The sequence below is a fragment of the Peromyscus californicus genome, unplaced genomic scaffold, assembly GCF_007827085.1.
Source record: "Peromyscus californicus insignis strain IS unplaced genomic scaffold, ASM782708v3 Scaffold_19__1_contigs__length_69161282, whole genome shotgun sequence".
NCBI lineage: Eukaryota > Metazoa > Chordata > Mammalia > Rodentia > Cricetidae > Peromyscus > Peromyscus californicus.
In genome coordinates, this window is record NW_026294491.1 from 30,396,122 (window position 1) to 30,409,355 (window position 13,234).

The 13,234-nt window shown below is 47.0% G+C and overlaps 1 protein-coding gene across 2 annotated transcripts in view; it reads left to right on the forward strand.

Moving 5' to 3' along the window:
- The window catches only part of Uxs1 (UDP-glucuronate decarboxylase 1), a 75,213-nt gene that overhangs the window by 51,961 nt on the left and 10,018 nt on the right, over positions 1 to 13,234 (forward strand). For both annotated transcript variants that reach the window (XM_052744975.1, XM_052744976.1), the window contains exons 10-11: positions 5,307 to 5,426; positions 11,548 to 11,591. In XM_052744975.1, coding sequence (XP_052600935.1) covers positions 5,307 to 5,426; positions 11,548 to 11,591 — 164 coding nt within the window. The remainder of the gene's footprint in view (positions 1 to 5,306; positions 5,427 to 11,547; positions 11,592 to 13,234) is intronic.

A 13,234-nucleotide genomic window follows, 5' to 3' on the forward strand; every position in this document is an offset into this window, starting at 1 on the left:
CGAGCTCTGCTTTTTTTTATCTGCCACGGGTAGGCCTAGATTCTCATGGATGTAACGTAAATCATGAGGTGAGCTTCCCGCTTTCTGTCCCTATTCCCTGTGTTGTAAATAGTGGGCTCCTACACGGGGAGAGCCACTAGTCTGGACCATGGCTCCAGCCAGCTCAGAGATGCACCCTGGCACCTGCTCCTCTGGGTCTGAGTAGGTGCTAAGGAAAGAGAAATACCCTGCCTTTCCTCTTATCCTGTGAGAAAGAACAGACACCATGCATCTGAGACTGCTCTGGATATAGCGGGATGTTCTGTGGGTTGTAGAAATGTCAGAAGACAAGGATAAACAGAAGAAAAATGGCTGCTCGTAGTGCCATCTAGAGACAGATACCAGAGGGAAAATAAATGAGCCAGGCACCACCATTGTGAAAGCAACAGAGCATCCAAGACACAGAGAGCGTCCTGTAGCTCTGGCTTTCACGTTAGGAACCAGCAACTTGAGTCAGGTACCTGTGAGCCTGTGTGGGTTTGCCCTCTGGGTAAGATGTCTTCAGGAACACGTACTGCATTCCTTCAGGGCCCAGGCTGTATGTATGGTAGCAGTTCCTGTCTGTGACTAAGGATTTGCTGGTCTTCACTTCTCACTTTAGAGAACATAACCCACAGATCCTGATTACCGACCTCACTGCCCTGCTGGGTACCATGGTGTCCTGCCTGTCAGACGTGCCACTATCTAGAGATGATATAGTACCTGGGGTTACCCTACGTGACTAGAGTGAGTGCCCAAAGGATCAGGAGCTGGGGCTAGAGTGCCAGCAACACGCTTCGGCTTTGTCCAGATCTGTTTAATCTTCCCGCTTTCCACCAAGCATTCTTGAAGTGAGTATGGGTTACCTGCTGTTCAGATAAAAGAGTGGGCTCCAAACTTGCTCCCAGACCCCTGGCTCCTAAGTGGAGCTTGAGCCTATGGCTGGCTACCTGTACAGCATGCTCTGTCTGCTGTCTTGACAGGTTGCTGTGGATAAGGAGGTATCACTGAGTGAGAAGATGACGCAGCTCTGAATCCACGGGCATCAACTATAGGGCAATAAGCACAGTCACAGGCAACACCCAGAACAGCAGCCCATGTGGTGATACTCTAGGTACCAGTCACTTCCCACCCGGAGCTTAGCACATACATCACCATCAATTTTGAGTTCTAAATACACAGCCTTTTCTGGTAGTTTTAGAGAAAAGCATTTCAGTTGTTAGAATTTATGCTGTTAGAAAGTCTAAGTTGGATATACATTAGAATATTGTAGATTTGGTTATTTTAATAGCTATAGTTTTTTACACACAAGAATGTATCCCTTTTTGCTAATAAGTGTCTTTTTTCAGGGCTCTACATGGTGTGTAAATAAATCTAATGTAAGGAATGAAAATGTAAACAAGATAAATCAAAGTCTGAATAACCTTTTTTATTAAATAAAACTTTGCCTTTTCTTAAGGAGTTTCTTCCAAGATTCTCATAATTAGTGAAATACCCTCATTTATTCAATGTAAAGTTTTATTTCTCTGCACATCTTTTATGGAGATCAAAGGACAGAGCAGAGCGTCCTTCATGAATAGTTTGAACTTGTCAGGGAGGAACTAGGTTGTTGCTTCTGTGTGCCTGTGGGATGGAGATTTTATAATGTGGGGGCTCCCCCTCGGACTGTGGTCAGAGCTCAGGGTACATTTATACTCCTAGCCCCCTGTGAGTCTGCTTCTGAAGTCATGGCCCACCCACTCTCTGAGCTGAGTCTGCCTAACAGGCCACCATTCATAAAACCACAGACCAATAGAGCAGAAAGAGAACTCAGAAGTCAGAAGTCATCTGGGGCAATAACCTGGAGGGCATGGCTTTTTCATTTATATTTTGGCATTAGCATACTTTAAAAAAACATAGTTGCTATGTATATTACACTTAAATTGAAAAAAAAATAAGCAGCCCAACAAGCCCAGTGTTCCATGGGTAAAACTCGCCCTAGAGGGCTTGCTGTGTTTGCTGGCCCTGGCTTGTTCCCAGGTTGCCTGCTGCCACATCCTGTTGCCCCACATAGGCATCTGCAGCGTGGTATTCACTCCCTTCCGGCTTTACAGTGGTCTCAGTATAACCTGATGCATAGCAACCATAAGAGGGTCCACTTGTTAGTGTAGTAGTCACGTTATGTTTGAAGGAGATATACCAGCGAGAATCTGAAGCTGAAAGTTGAAGAGTCTATACATGTTAAGCTTTTTCTGGACCTGTATAACTATGATAAAATTTAATATATGAGTTAGGCATAGGATAATGGATCCAGTGCACTAAAGTAGTCCATTGAAGAGGATTGTCAGGCAACTGAAGGCACACATCTGGCATCCCCCAGCCTATGTGGCCTTCTGCCACCCTCTAGAGTGAATGTGAGAGTCACCCAGCCTGGTGAGCTGCATTCCACAGTGGCCTAGACCTTGTCCTTAGGTACAGATGTGAGCAGCAGCAGAGAATAAGATGATTCAGCTTGGAGATGACCTCTTAGTTAGGGATGAGAGCTCTTGTCCCTTGTGGGTCTCTGTGTTAATGACATCTACTGCAAGAAGCAGCTTCACTGATGTGGGCTGAGCAAGGCACTGATCTGTGGCCACAGCAGTATGTCATGAGGAGTCATTTTATTGCTGTGTTCCTTAGCAGATCAGTAATAGTGTTTGGTTGGACCCTAGATCCCTAGCCTATCCAGTCTCAGGTTCTTGGTCATCCAAGCATTATCCAGTGTGGGTTTCACCTCTGCGTGGGGCTGTAAATCCAGTATTGGTTGTTCCCACACAGTTTGTAGCACTATAGCACCGACATGTGCTGGCAGGTCACCACTGTAGATCTCAAGTTTTGTAGCTGGGCTGGTGGTTACCAGTTCAAGGTAAGTTAGCGGGATCGGGAGACAGAGACAAAGGGCAGGTACAAGTACAGGCATCTCTCCTTCATAAGTAATTGGGGTTCAGTATCAGTCATGAAGTGAAAGCATAGGGAAAATGGTACACGTACTGAATTTGTATACACTCTTCCCTGGAGCGGTACAGTATACAGCTTTGTGCAGGGCACTCGCATCACACTAGGTATTGAAGTCTTCCAGAGCTGACATGTGTGATTGTAAAGGTTTTGTGCAAATCCTGTCCGGGACTTTGAGATCATCAGATTTTTCTGTCTGAGGGAGGGATACTGGATACCAAAAAACATCCATCTGTCTTGGGCTCAGAACTGTGACATTGCCAGTTTTTAAAGAAGCATTACTGTTTTGTAGTCCTTGTGACATAGCAGAATGGACATTGTTGTTCCCACTTCAAACATCAGGATCATAAGTCTTAGAAAATTAAATATAGCTGGAGGATGCCAGGACAAACCTAGAGTGTTCTCTCTATGTCCACGTGCTTATGCTCAGTGGCCATGTCTTCAGGCTGGTGCTCTCTGCGTGGGGCTTTACACAAGTCTGTCTCATCTTAACTTGCCATTGGTTTTATGCTGATCTAACTCATACTTGCTGATGTTCTTGTCCTCAATGTTCAGTCTTGGGTCCATGATGCATGGCTCCCCATAAGGAACAGGGCACACAGTGGCATGAAGCACTGGCTAAGAATGAATCAGTAGTTAGTTCTGTGAATGCTGGCCTTGTACATGCTGAGTTCCTGCACCACAGCATGATGGACACTCACAAGTATAGTAGGTGGCAGGGCTTGGCTATGCAGATTGATGTCATATGATCTGGAACACAAGGATGTGCTTGCCCATTGATCCTTCAGAGATTAGCTCTGCCTTCAGTGACATACTGCCCTGGTGAACCTTCCCCAGTTTTCAGCCTGTCTCTCTCCAAGCTCTGTGGGCACCAGCCCAGCTGCTACCTAAATAGCCTGCTGACACCTATTGGCTGTATGTCAGCATCCCACCGAGAGGGTAGAGGATGAGTGTCAGGTGAACTGTGCACAGGTTACCTTTGTGTCAAGGCAAAGGTGTGCTGACACTATGAAGAAAGAGCTGGGCATACTAATTCCAGAAGATGCCGGTGTCCGGGAAGAAAACAGATCTCAACTGAAAGGAGCTTCAGGTTTATCTCCTTCAGTGTAGCTAATGTTGGTGTGAATTCCAGCCTTAAGAGTGTACATGAGCCGGGCGGTGGTGGCGCACACCTTTAATCCCAGCACTCGGGAGGCAGAGGCAGGAAGATCTCTGTGAGTTCTAGGCCAGCCTGGTCTACAAAGTGAATTCCAGGAAAGGCGCAAAACTACAGAGAAACCCTGTCTCGAAAAACAAAAAAAAAAAAAAGAGTGTACATTTGGAAAGCCATGAGGCTGCTGTGGGCAGAGGTAGCAACAGTGGCTACAGCTATTTGGTGTTTCGTGTGAGCCCTTAAGAATCTTTAGCTGATTCCAGTTAGCTTGTCTAATGGTTTCAGGTCCAGATGGAAAAATCAGCAAGCCTGCTGTTTATGTGTTGGGCAGTAACTGTTTGCAGAGGTCAGTTCATAAGGCCATGCTTTGGATGCTTGTTCCTGAGAAGGGAGAGTAGATAGAGGGCAAGAGCAGCTGATTTGAGCTCCCCTCCGCTGTATGCCTGTTGGAGTATTGTAATACCGCTGAGGCTTTCCAGTCTCTGCAGAGAATAACGCCATGTTCTGATCATCCTCTTCTGGTTCTTTCCTAGTCTCATCAGTTAAGTGCAAGCGGACACTTTTGAGTTATATCCTGTGATGAGGGCAGCATCCCTGCCTCTTCCGCTCCTCCCCTCTTTAGTACATTATCCCTGCCATCCCCAGGGATAGGCTCTAAGATCTGTGGTGGGTTCCCATAACCACACATTAGTCTGCGCTGTGTAATTTAATGCCGTTTCCATCCTAACCAGACATTTGGCATGCACCATGGCTGTAACTTGAAGTGCATAACAAACATACGTCTGTTTTCTGTCATCAGTTTTACAGACAGAAGATTCCTTAATAACTTTTAGGGCATGACCCCCCCCCCAGGAAAATCGGCACCTGTTGGAGAACGGTTTTATAGACAGTTTACCCTCACACAACTGTCTCATAGCTTCCCCACCAGAGTGCCCAGACTACTGGCCTTTCCGCAGTGAAATCTGAGGCAGCTTGGGCTTTGGTGTAGCTCTACAACACCCAGTGGCTTTATGATGAGCACATTATAGAAACAGGACAGAAGATACCTTGTCTTTGGGGAGCGAAAAGCAGCCTGCTCTCCATCAGTGCGAGGCACTAGAAATGCAGAAGAGGGCTACCCACTGCAGAGAGGCATGCCTCACAGCCTTTCTCTCTGTTCCAGGAAGGTGTGGAAGTACGGGTGGCAAGGATCTTCAACACCTTCGGGCCACGAATGCACATGAATGACGGGCGGGTGGTCAGCAACTTCATCCTGCAAGCACTCCAGGGGGAGCCGCTGACGGTGGGTACTGCCCTCTGGGCCCGGGGGACGCATGGAGTGAAGCAAGAGTGACTTGATTCTGGGACTTAGGTTTCCAGAGTTGAGATTTCATGTTCTTGTGTATTTCTGCTACCCATATGAGAGGAACAGAAACACGTGGGTGGAACACAGACCAGGAATGCCTTCCAGTGAGCCTGGGTGCCTGCTGCATTCACGCTGGACTCCTGGACCCCACCTGTGCCCACTGGCCTGCTTAAACTGCCTCCACTGTTCTCTTAGCCACTTAGTGAAGGCCAGGGGTATGAATGGATGTGGATCTAGGAAGGTGCAGGTCAGCATGGGAAGGAAGGTGAGCCGTGTCTTTGCAAGGTCTTCACTCCTTTACAAGCAAGGATGAAAACTGTTCAGGCCATTTCTAAGAGCCCAGTGCAGCTCCCGTGGTCCAAGCTTAGTAGTCTGAACACGTGCTGCTCCCAACCCGTCAGTCCAGGGTATCATCTAGACAGTAGGACTAGGCACCCCACACCCATCCACAGCCCTCACCTGCCCGGGGAAGCTGCACCCCTGGCCTGCGTACAATTTGGCTTGGGTCCCCTTGTTTGATGAGTCTCTCCATCTCTGCTCTTCTCTTTCTTCTGGCCTTCCCAGTTCTATCCTTGGTGGTCTGCCTCCACGTCTTTGCTCTGCTGTTCTGTAGAAGTTAAACATCCCTTTTCTCCGAAGTTCTGAATAATAGTGTATAGATTTTTAAAATTCTTTTCCTTTTGAAAATGATATAGTGTGTGTGTGTGTGTGTGTGTGTGTGTGTGTGTGTGTGTGTGTGTGTACTTGCACGCATGTGTGCATATGCATATATATGGAGTCCAGATGTTGACCATTGCTCTCCACCTTATTTTCTGAGGCATTGTCTCTCATTGAACTCATGGAACTAATCAGTTGGCTAGACTGGCTGCCAGAATCCTCTAGAATCCCCTAGAACCCTCCTATCTCCACCTCCCCAAGGCTAAAATTACAAGTGCACACTGCCACACATGGATTTCAGTGTGAGCGCTGGGCACCTGAGTTCAGGTCCTTACATTTGTATGGTAAGCACCCTACCCTGTGAGCCGTCTCTCTAGCTTTACTTACTGCTTATCTCTCAGGGGAAAAGCTCTTTTGACCATTCACACTTATCCACATTCCACAGGTTCCCTCCTGATAGACCCACAGAAAAGTCAGACAATTCTTTGTCAGACCATTCTGGGTCCACTTGGGCCTTGACTCGTGAGGGGTTTCACACAGGTGAGCCCACTGTAAAGTTGATGTTTCAGGAACTGTGTGTCCATGTGTGTCCCCACCAATGGACTGATCAACAGAGTTAGAGCACTGTTGTCTGTTGTGTGGTCTCCATTTCTGCTGACTCATTTAATACTCAGAGCAGGGCTACAGGTGCCTCTGACCCTGATTTTCCATGTGAGGAGACTGGGGTACAGAGATCAAAGTGCCTGAGCTTCTGTAGCCTGTGATGACATGGATCTGGGGCCTCTCCTCTGAATCCCTGTTGACTGTTTTGTGTCCTTCATATGTGGTAGCTCTGCTACCAGTGTAGGGCAGAGCCTCCCTGTCCATAGTGGGTGGCCCCTCAAGACAGGCACACTATGTTGGTGGGTTTTGATGAGTACCTCCCAGAAAAGAGGTAGTTCTAGACCTCTCAGCTCCAGCTCTCTAATGGCCCAAGCTCACTCTTCTCCTCTCCCAAAGTGACACCTTGCTGCCCCTTAATGGAGGTTCTGTGGTCATACCTGGCTTCTCTTTCCATACCGTTTATGGGCTCTGCCACTCATCCCGGTGACCTGGCTTTGGATCCGCCCTGCCACCACAGTGTCCCATCCTTGTTCTCTGGTCGTGTTCTCTCAGCCTGGCCTAGAGCCAGCCTTCTGAAGAGGAGAGAGCCAAAGATCCCTCATCTCAGGAACAGCATATGCCACAGACCTTTCCCATGGCTCCTACCCTCCCCACTTCTCACTCCTCACACTGACTTGCTCAGCTCCTGTCTTGCCTGTTCTGGGAGTGTTTCCTCGGCATTCTCCCCCATTCTCTGTAGACAGTGCCGACTGGACCACTCTACGTGAATGTACCATTTGGCTTTTAGTCATCATGGTCTGCTTTCCATTGTACCTGCTACCAAGTGTGAAACACTGCATTTCCAGGCCCCAGAAGAGCATTAGCTCTGGGAACCAGGACCTTTGTTCCTTCCATTTACAGCTGGGTCCCTGGCCCTAGCACACAGGCAGTGTGAGACAAATGTCGATTGAGTTAATGATCAGGTGTGTGATGGCTGCTTTGTATTGCAGTGAGTGGAAAGCCGCTCAGTGGTTAGCCACAGAAACCAGCAGTTTGCAGCTGTAACTGCTAGGTGAACCTGTCTTCCATATCCCCCCTTGTAGCATCTGGCTTCTCTTCAAAGGTTTCTCAGCTGCAGATTCAGCCAGCTGCAAGTCAAAGTGTTAGAAAATACGGTGTCTGTGATAACACGGACAGATGTTGTTTTCCTATATGGAGAATGTACATAGTTTATATGCAAATTCTAAACCATTTCACAAAAGGGACTTGGCCATCCTGGATTTTGATATCCATGGAGTGTTTTGGAACCAATCTCCATAGAAGCTGGGGGACAATTATATTTGGGGTTCAGATGATCTCTATTGAGAAAGACGACGACATCCCGATGCCTTTCCAGCCACCATACACAGTGGCTTACACACAGTCCGAGCGGCTTTGTTTGTAGAGGAAGCTGCTAGCAGCCTTCAGAGAACCAGCTTTCCAGTTTATTGCCTCCTTGGCGGCTTCAAGGCCCCATGCTAAGGAGGAAATCAAGTCCTCTGGCAGCCTCAAGAATGCACACATTGTTGGCAGAGGTCATATCTCATGGGTTGTCTTCAGTGCCAGAGATGTGGGGAGAGATCACTGGCGCCATCCGAATACCATTAATCCAGAGCCTGCCACACTTCCTTCTTCCCTAGCCACCCAGGCAGAAGGCCTGAGGAGGCATTTGAGTGTTTGGGGTTTTTTGTTGTTGTTGTTGTTCCACAGAATTCTATGCCCATCAAGAGCCCGATGAACTGTCCATGCTTTGGATTGGGATACCATTTCTTCCCCTTGTCAGGTGGTTCTGGGTAGAGTGGGAGAGAGATGCTATGAACTCACAGCCAAGGAACAGACTGAGTCTGTGGCGAGAAAAAGAAAGAGGAAGAAGCATTTGGGGAAGGGGGTCCTGACCACTCTGGCCTCCCAGGTTCTTGCTGAAGGAGGCCAGGCAACCTCACAGCTTGGGGAATTGAGGAGAGATGAGAAGCCCAGGCAGTTATGAGGGCTGGATTCACTAAACAGGGCTTCTGTTAACACAGTCTGGGAAGTGCCCAGCTTGGCCTAGACGGTTGGAGACTCTGTAACTTGTTCAGCTCAGCCGAGGTTCTCAGAGCTAAAGTACCTAGTACACATGGCAGAGGACGGTGCTGTGACAGCTCCCTTTGCTGTTCTTACCACCCCCTAATCATCCTGGTGACTCCCGAGTCACCGTACTGCTGTGACCTGAACACAGACAGCACTTAGTCCCCTGAGAGCAGTTTTGAGTCCCCAGAATCTCCTTGAGTCTCTCTTGTCCTGTGACGTGAAGCCAGAGGGCTCACGTGGATGCCAGAGTGCGGGGCTGTACAGACTCGTGAGTGTGGCTGTGTACCCTCTCTGCCGGGAGGACACGCTCCCTCTGAACCAGCAAGACAATGGGGCTTCTCGGGCCTCTGTCCTCGTTGCTCTGCTGAGATTTGCTCCTGTAGTTCTTGTATCCTGTCCACAGACGACTCCGTATACAGCATTGTTCACCTTTGTCTCAGGGGCCCTCCATCCTTGAGCAGACTCTGAAAGCACTGATCCCTGAACTCGACATGTGTGGTAAATGTTAGCATGACAGTCTAGACACATCAACTATGCTTTTCCCTACTTTCCAGAAAAATCTACAGTGGTTGTTAGAATTTTTGAATTTTTGAAATATTTTCATTTTTCTGAGGGACTTCTACCAGGCCCCTTACCTAAATCAGAATAAAGCTCCATAGTTGTTCCAACTGAGTTAGGCTGAGGGCTGCCCAGATCTGTATAGCCTATATCCTTATAGCCACCACCTCACCCTACAGTGCCCTCGATGGCCCTAAGATGCCTGGGACAGCATTTGCTTGTATTTGCTTGTGTATGTAAAAATCAAGACAAACATTGGTAGTGTAGCCAGCCACATTCCTGTCATTATGGAGTTTTTGTAAGCATGCATGTCCTTTAGTGCAAAGGTTCTCGGATTGTGAACCCAGAAACATCCACATCACACATCAGAAGTCTCAGAAAGGTGAATTCTCAGGCTCAGCCCCCAAGATCTTACAGATCAGAAGTGAAACATGTTTTAGTAAGACTAAACCCCTCTGGATGTGTGCTAAGGGGTTCTGACCTGAGCTGTACCTTAAGAGTCTTCCATGAGCTTGAGGAATATATATAAAGCTTGGTCTCCCTCACAGAAACTAATTTCAGCTGTGGCTGGTACTTGGGCATTACTTTTAGGGGAGTGGGAATACAACTGTATAGACTTAGTCAGATAACAAGGGTTGGCAGCCTCAGGTGAAATAGTTTATCCCACCAGCCAGGACCTCCTGGTTCCCACTGTTAATTGATTTTAACTGCTGAGTTCTGTCACAGTAGGCTTTTTATGAGCACTCAGGTCCTCTAACTCAGTTCTTGGCTCAGAGGACTAAGGGTGTTCCAAACCTGTACCTCTGAATCCTCTCAGTCTTTTAGAGGGTCTCAATTTGGCCTTAGCCACATGTTAGAATACCCTCAGAGCCAGCTATACAGCTATGAACAAGCGTGCACCATAGTTTACTGCCTATCTAGGCAGAAGTCTATCATTTGTAATGCATCCAGGGTGTAGAGCCCCCCTCCCCCCGAATGTTGTTAACATTAGTGTGTATATGTGTGTATATATGTGTAGAGCCCCCACTGAATATTGTTCACATTTGTGGGTTTTGTGTGTGTGTGTGTGTGTGTGTGTGTGTGTGTGTGTGTGTGTGTGTGTGTGTGTGTGTGTAGAGCCCCGACCGAATAGTCTTCACGTTAGTGCTTTCCACACGACTGGCCTCCAGGATGCAGTCCCAAAGTCTTACGTGGCTCCTGACGCACTCTAAGACATGGATAGAAGCTGGTTACTGGGCATTGTCTTCCGAGGAAAAACGATGTATATGTACATACATGCTCATCTTAAGTGTCAGTGCTGAAGTACAGAGTATGAGATGTGGCTCAAGATGTTTTTGTTTTCCTTAATAATTTATTTTAATTAAAATATAACTATCTCATTTTCTCCCCTCCCCTCCCCTTCCCTCAACCCTCCTGTTCCTTTACCTACATTTCCCATTTTCCTCTTTACTCCCTTTCAAATTGATGACCTCTTTTCCTTTGATTATTATTGTTACACACATAAACACAGACGCATACATGTATAAATACACCTGCTGAGTCCATTCAGTGTTGCTTACATGTATATGATTTCATGGCTGACCACTTGGTGTTGTATAACCAGTTCATCCTTGGAGTCCATCCTTGGGGAAGACTGATTTTCCCTCTCTCAGTAGTTGTTAGTTGCCTGTAGTTCTTTTTCCAGGGCTGAGGCCTTGTTAATGTATTTATAAGTGTTGTCAGTGTTCTGAGTCCTGTTTAGCATCCATATCATTGCAGTATTGTGGATGTATCTTCTTTGTCATTTCTAGGGGACACCATCTGATCTCACAGCAGGTTTCCTGTTCCTTTGGCTCTCCAAGTCTTTCCACCCCCTTTTTCCTAATGTTCCCTGAACCTCGGTGCAGGAGTTATATTTTAGGTTGAACTGAGCATCCTATGATCAGTTCTCTGTATTTTGACCAGTTGTGGTTTTCTGGGATGGTCTCTGTCCTTGATGTGGGTGACAGTTACATGGATCAGGCAAACAGGTTCATGAACTTCAGTATGTTGTAAGCCCATGTCACTGCCTCTTCAAGGATCAGTTCTGCAGTCAGACCCACAGAATTCCAAGGAGCCCTGCTAATAGTGTCAGGGTAGTTTTTCTCAGGTCTAACTCTTGGTTTCCTTCTAGGTATATGGATCCGGGTCTCAGACAAGGGCATTCCAGTATGTCAGGTAAGGCTCTGGTCCTCAACCTTGGTTCTGAGTAGAGGAATACAGTAACAATTGAGTATATATTGTCCATGCTGGTTATTTCCACAGCTCAACTGTGGAGTAAGTTCATTTTAGTATTTGATGAGGAACCTCTTGCTTTTCTCTGTTCAAGTTGGTTTTCATCCACCATTTCTGTGACTCCTGGCTAATCTTCCACTGCCACCTAGTGTTGCACAGATGAAGTTATCTAGCACTGTGAGGGTAGCTTGGATAATCAGTGCTGCAGGGCAGTTAATCACCCATCAAACCTGCAGACTCAGTTGTCCAACCGGTTTTTTCAAATCTTGGCCTTCTAGCACGGAGAGAGTCTTTAAGAATATGTGATAAGAGTTTCTTAATGGTGACCTTGTGTTGAAGCTGAGGCAGGCTCATGTCCTTGAGAATAGTTTCACTTAGTGACTGGTATTGTTGTCTTTGGAAGAGCCTCCCTAGAATTTGGTTGGTCAACACAGTTGGTAATATTAAACAATTACTACACTGAAGTGTCTTCTACCTATTCATAGTGATTAAAAATTCCATAGAAGTTTCAAACACCCTCGATCATTGTAAAACCCATGTCTATATTTTGATACCATGTACTTTTGTTCTTAAATGCAAATACCTCGAATGACTCTTGACCAGGAAATGCTGTCCCAGGCATCTTAGAGCCATCCAGGGGTACTGTAGGGTAAGATGTTAGCTGTGGGGTGCAGGTCTGAGTCGCCCCTAGCCTCAGCCCGAGCAACCACGTCTTAGTAGCTGAGAAGCTCAGTGGAAGTCACTTAGAAAAATGGGAATGCTGCTTTAATTTTTTTCCCAAAAGATAAAACAGCCAGTATAATTTTTTCCCCTGAAAGTATATACATTCTTACATGTGATCCAAAAGAAGCCATGAATAAACACACGCACCACAGTCAGTGTTTGTTTCTCCTTACCCATGCATAGCTTATCATACAGGGCCAAAAGCCTAGAAACGAGATTTAGGTGGCCATGTGTTGTCCAAATAGGTTAGCTTATTCCAAGAAACAATTCCACCAGGGCACAAGTGGCATCCCCCTCCCGGGACAGTTTCTGTTTTAGAGTGTGGAACTCAGTCTGTGTGCTTGGAGAAATGTGTTGGGGCAGATTTCTGTAGCTGGATTGGACTAGCTATACAGACCACCATGTACTGAACCATCTCTTCATAATAATAACAATGCGTTCTCATTCCATCCCCCTTCACCCCCCACCGCCCCAGTCACAGACTTCCAAGGAGGTCTTAGTGTCTTCAAGTACACAAATTCATCCTTGAACTACTTAATCAGGGCCCCAGACTTTCTCATCGTCCACCATCATAAGACTTGATGTAATACAAAGGGCACCGGTTAGAAGCCTGCCTCTTTTCTGTCACCCTGCCTCAGTGGCGTCAGCTTCAGATATATTTGGTGGGGAGCAAAGGGTGTAGGTAGTTGATTAAAATCCGTGAAGAATTCAGCAGTGCCTATGCTGTGTGCTAACCCAGCTAGAACAAAACACCAGGCCTGCATGGCCACAGCTCACACATCTAGTTGCTGTGACCTGCACATGGTTACCTCCCAGACCACCTGACACCTTGGAAAGAGGGTGTAAGTAATTTCCCTGTTCAC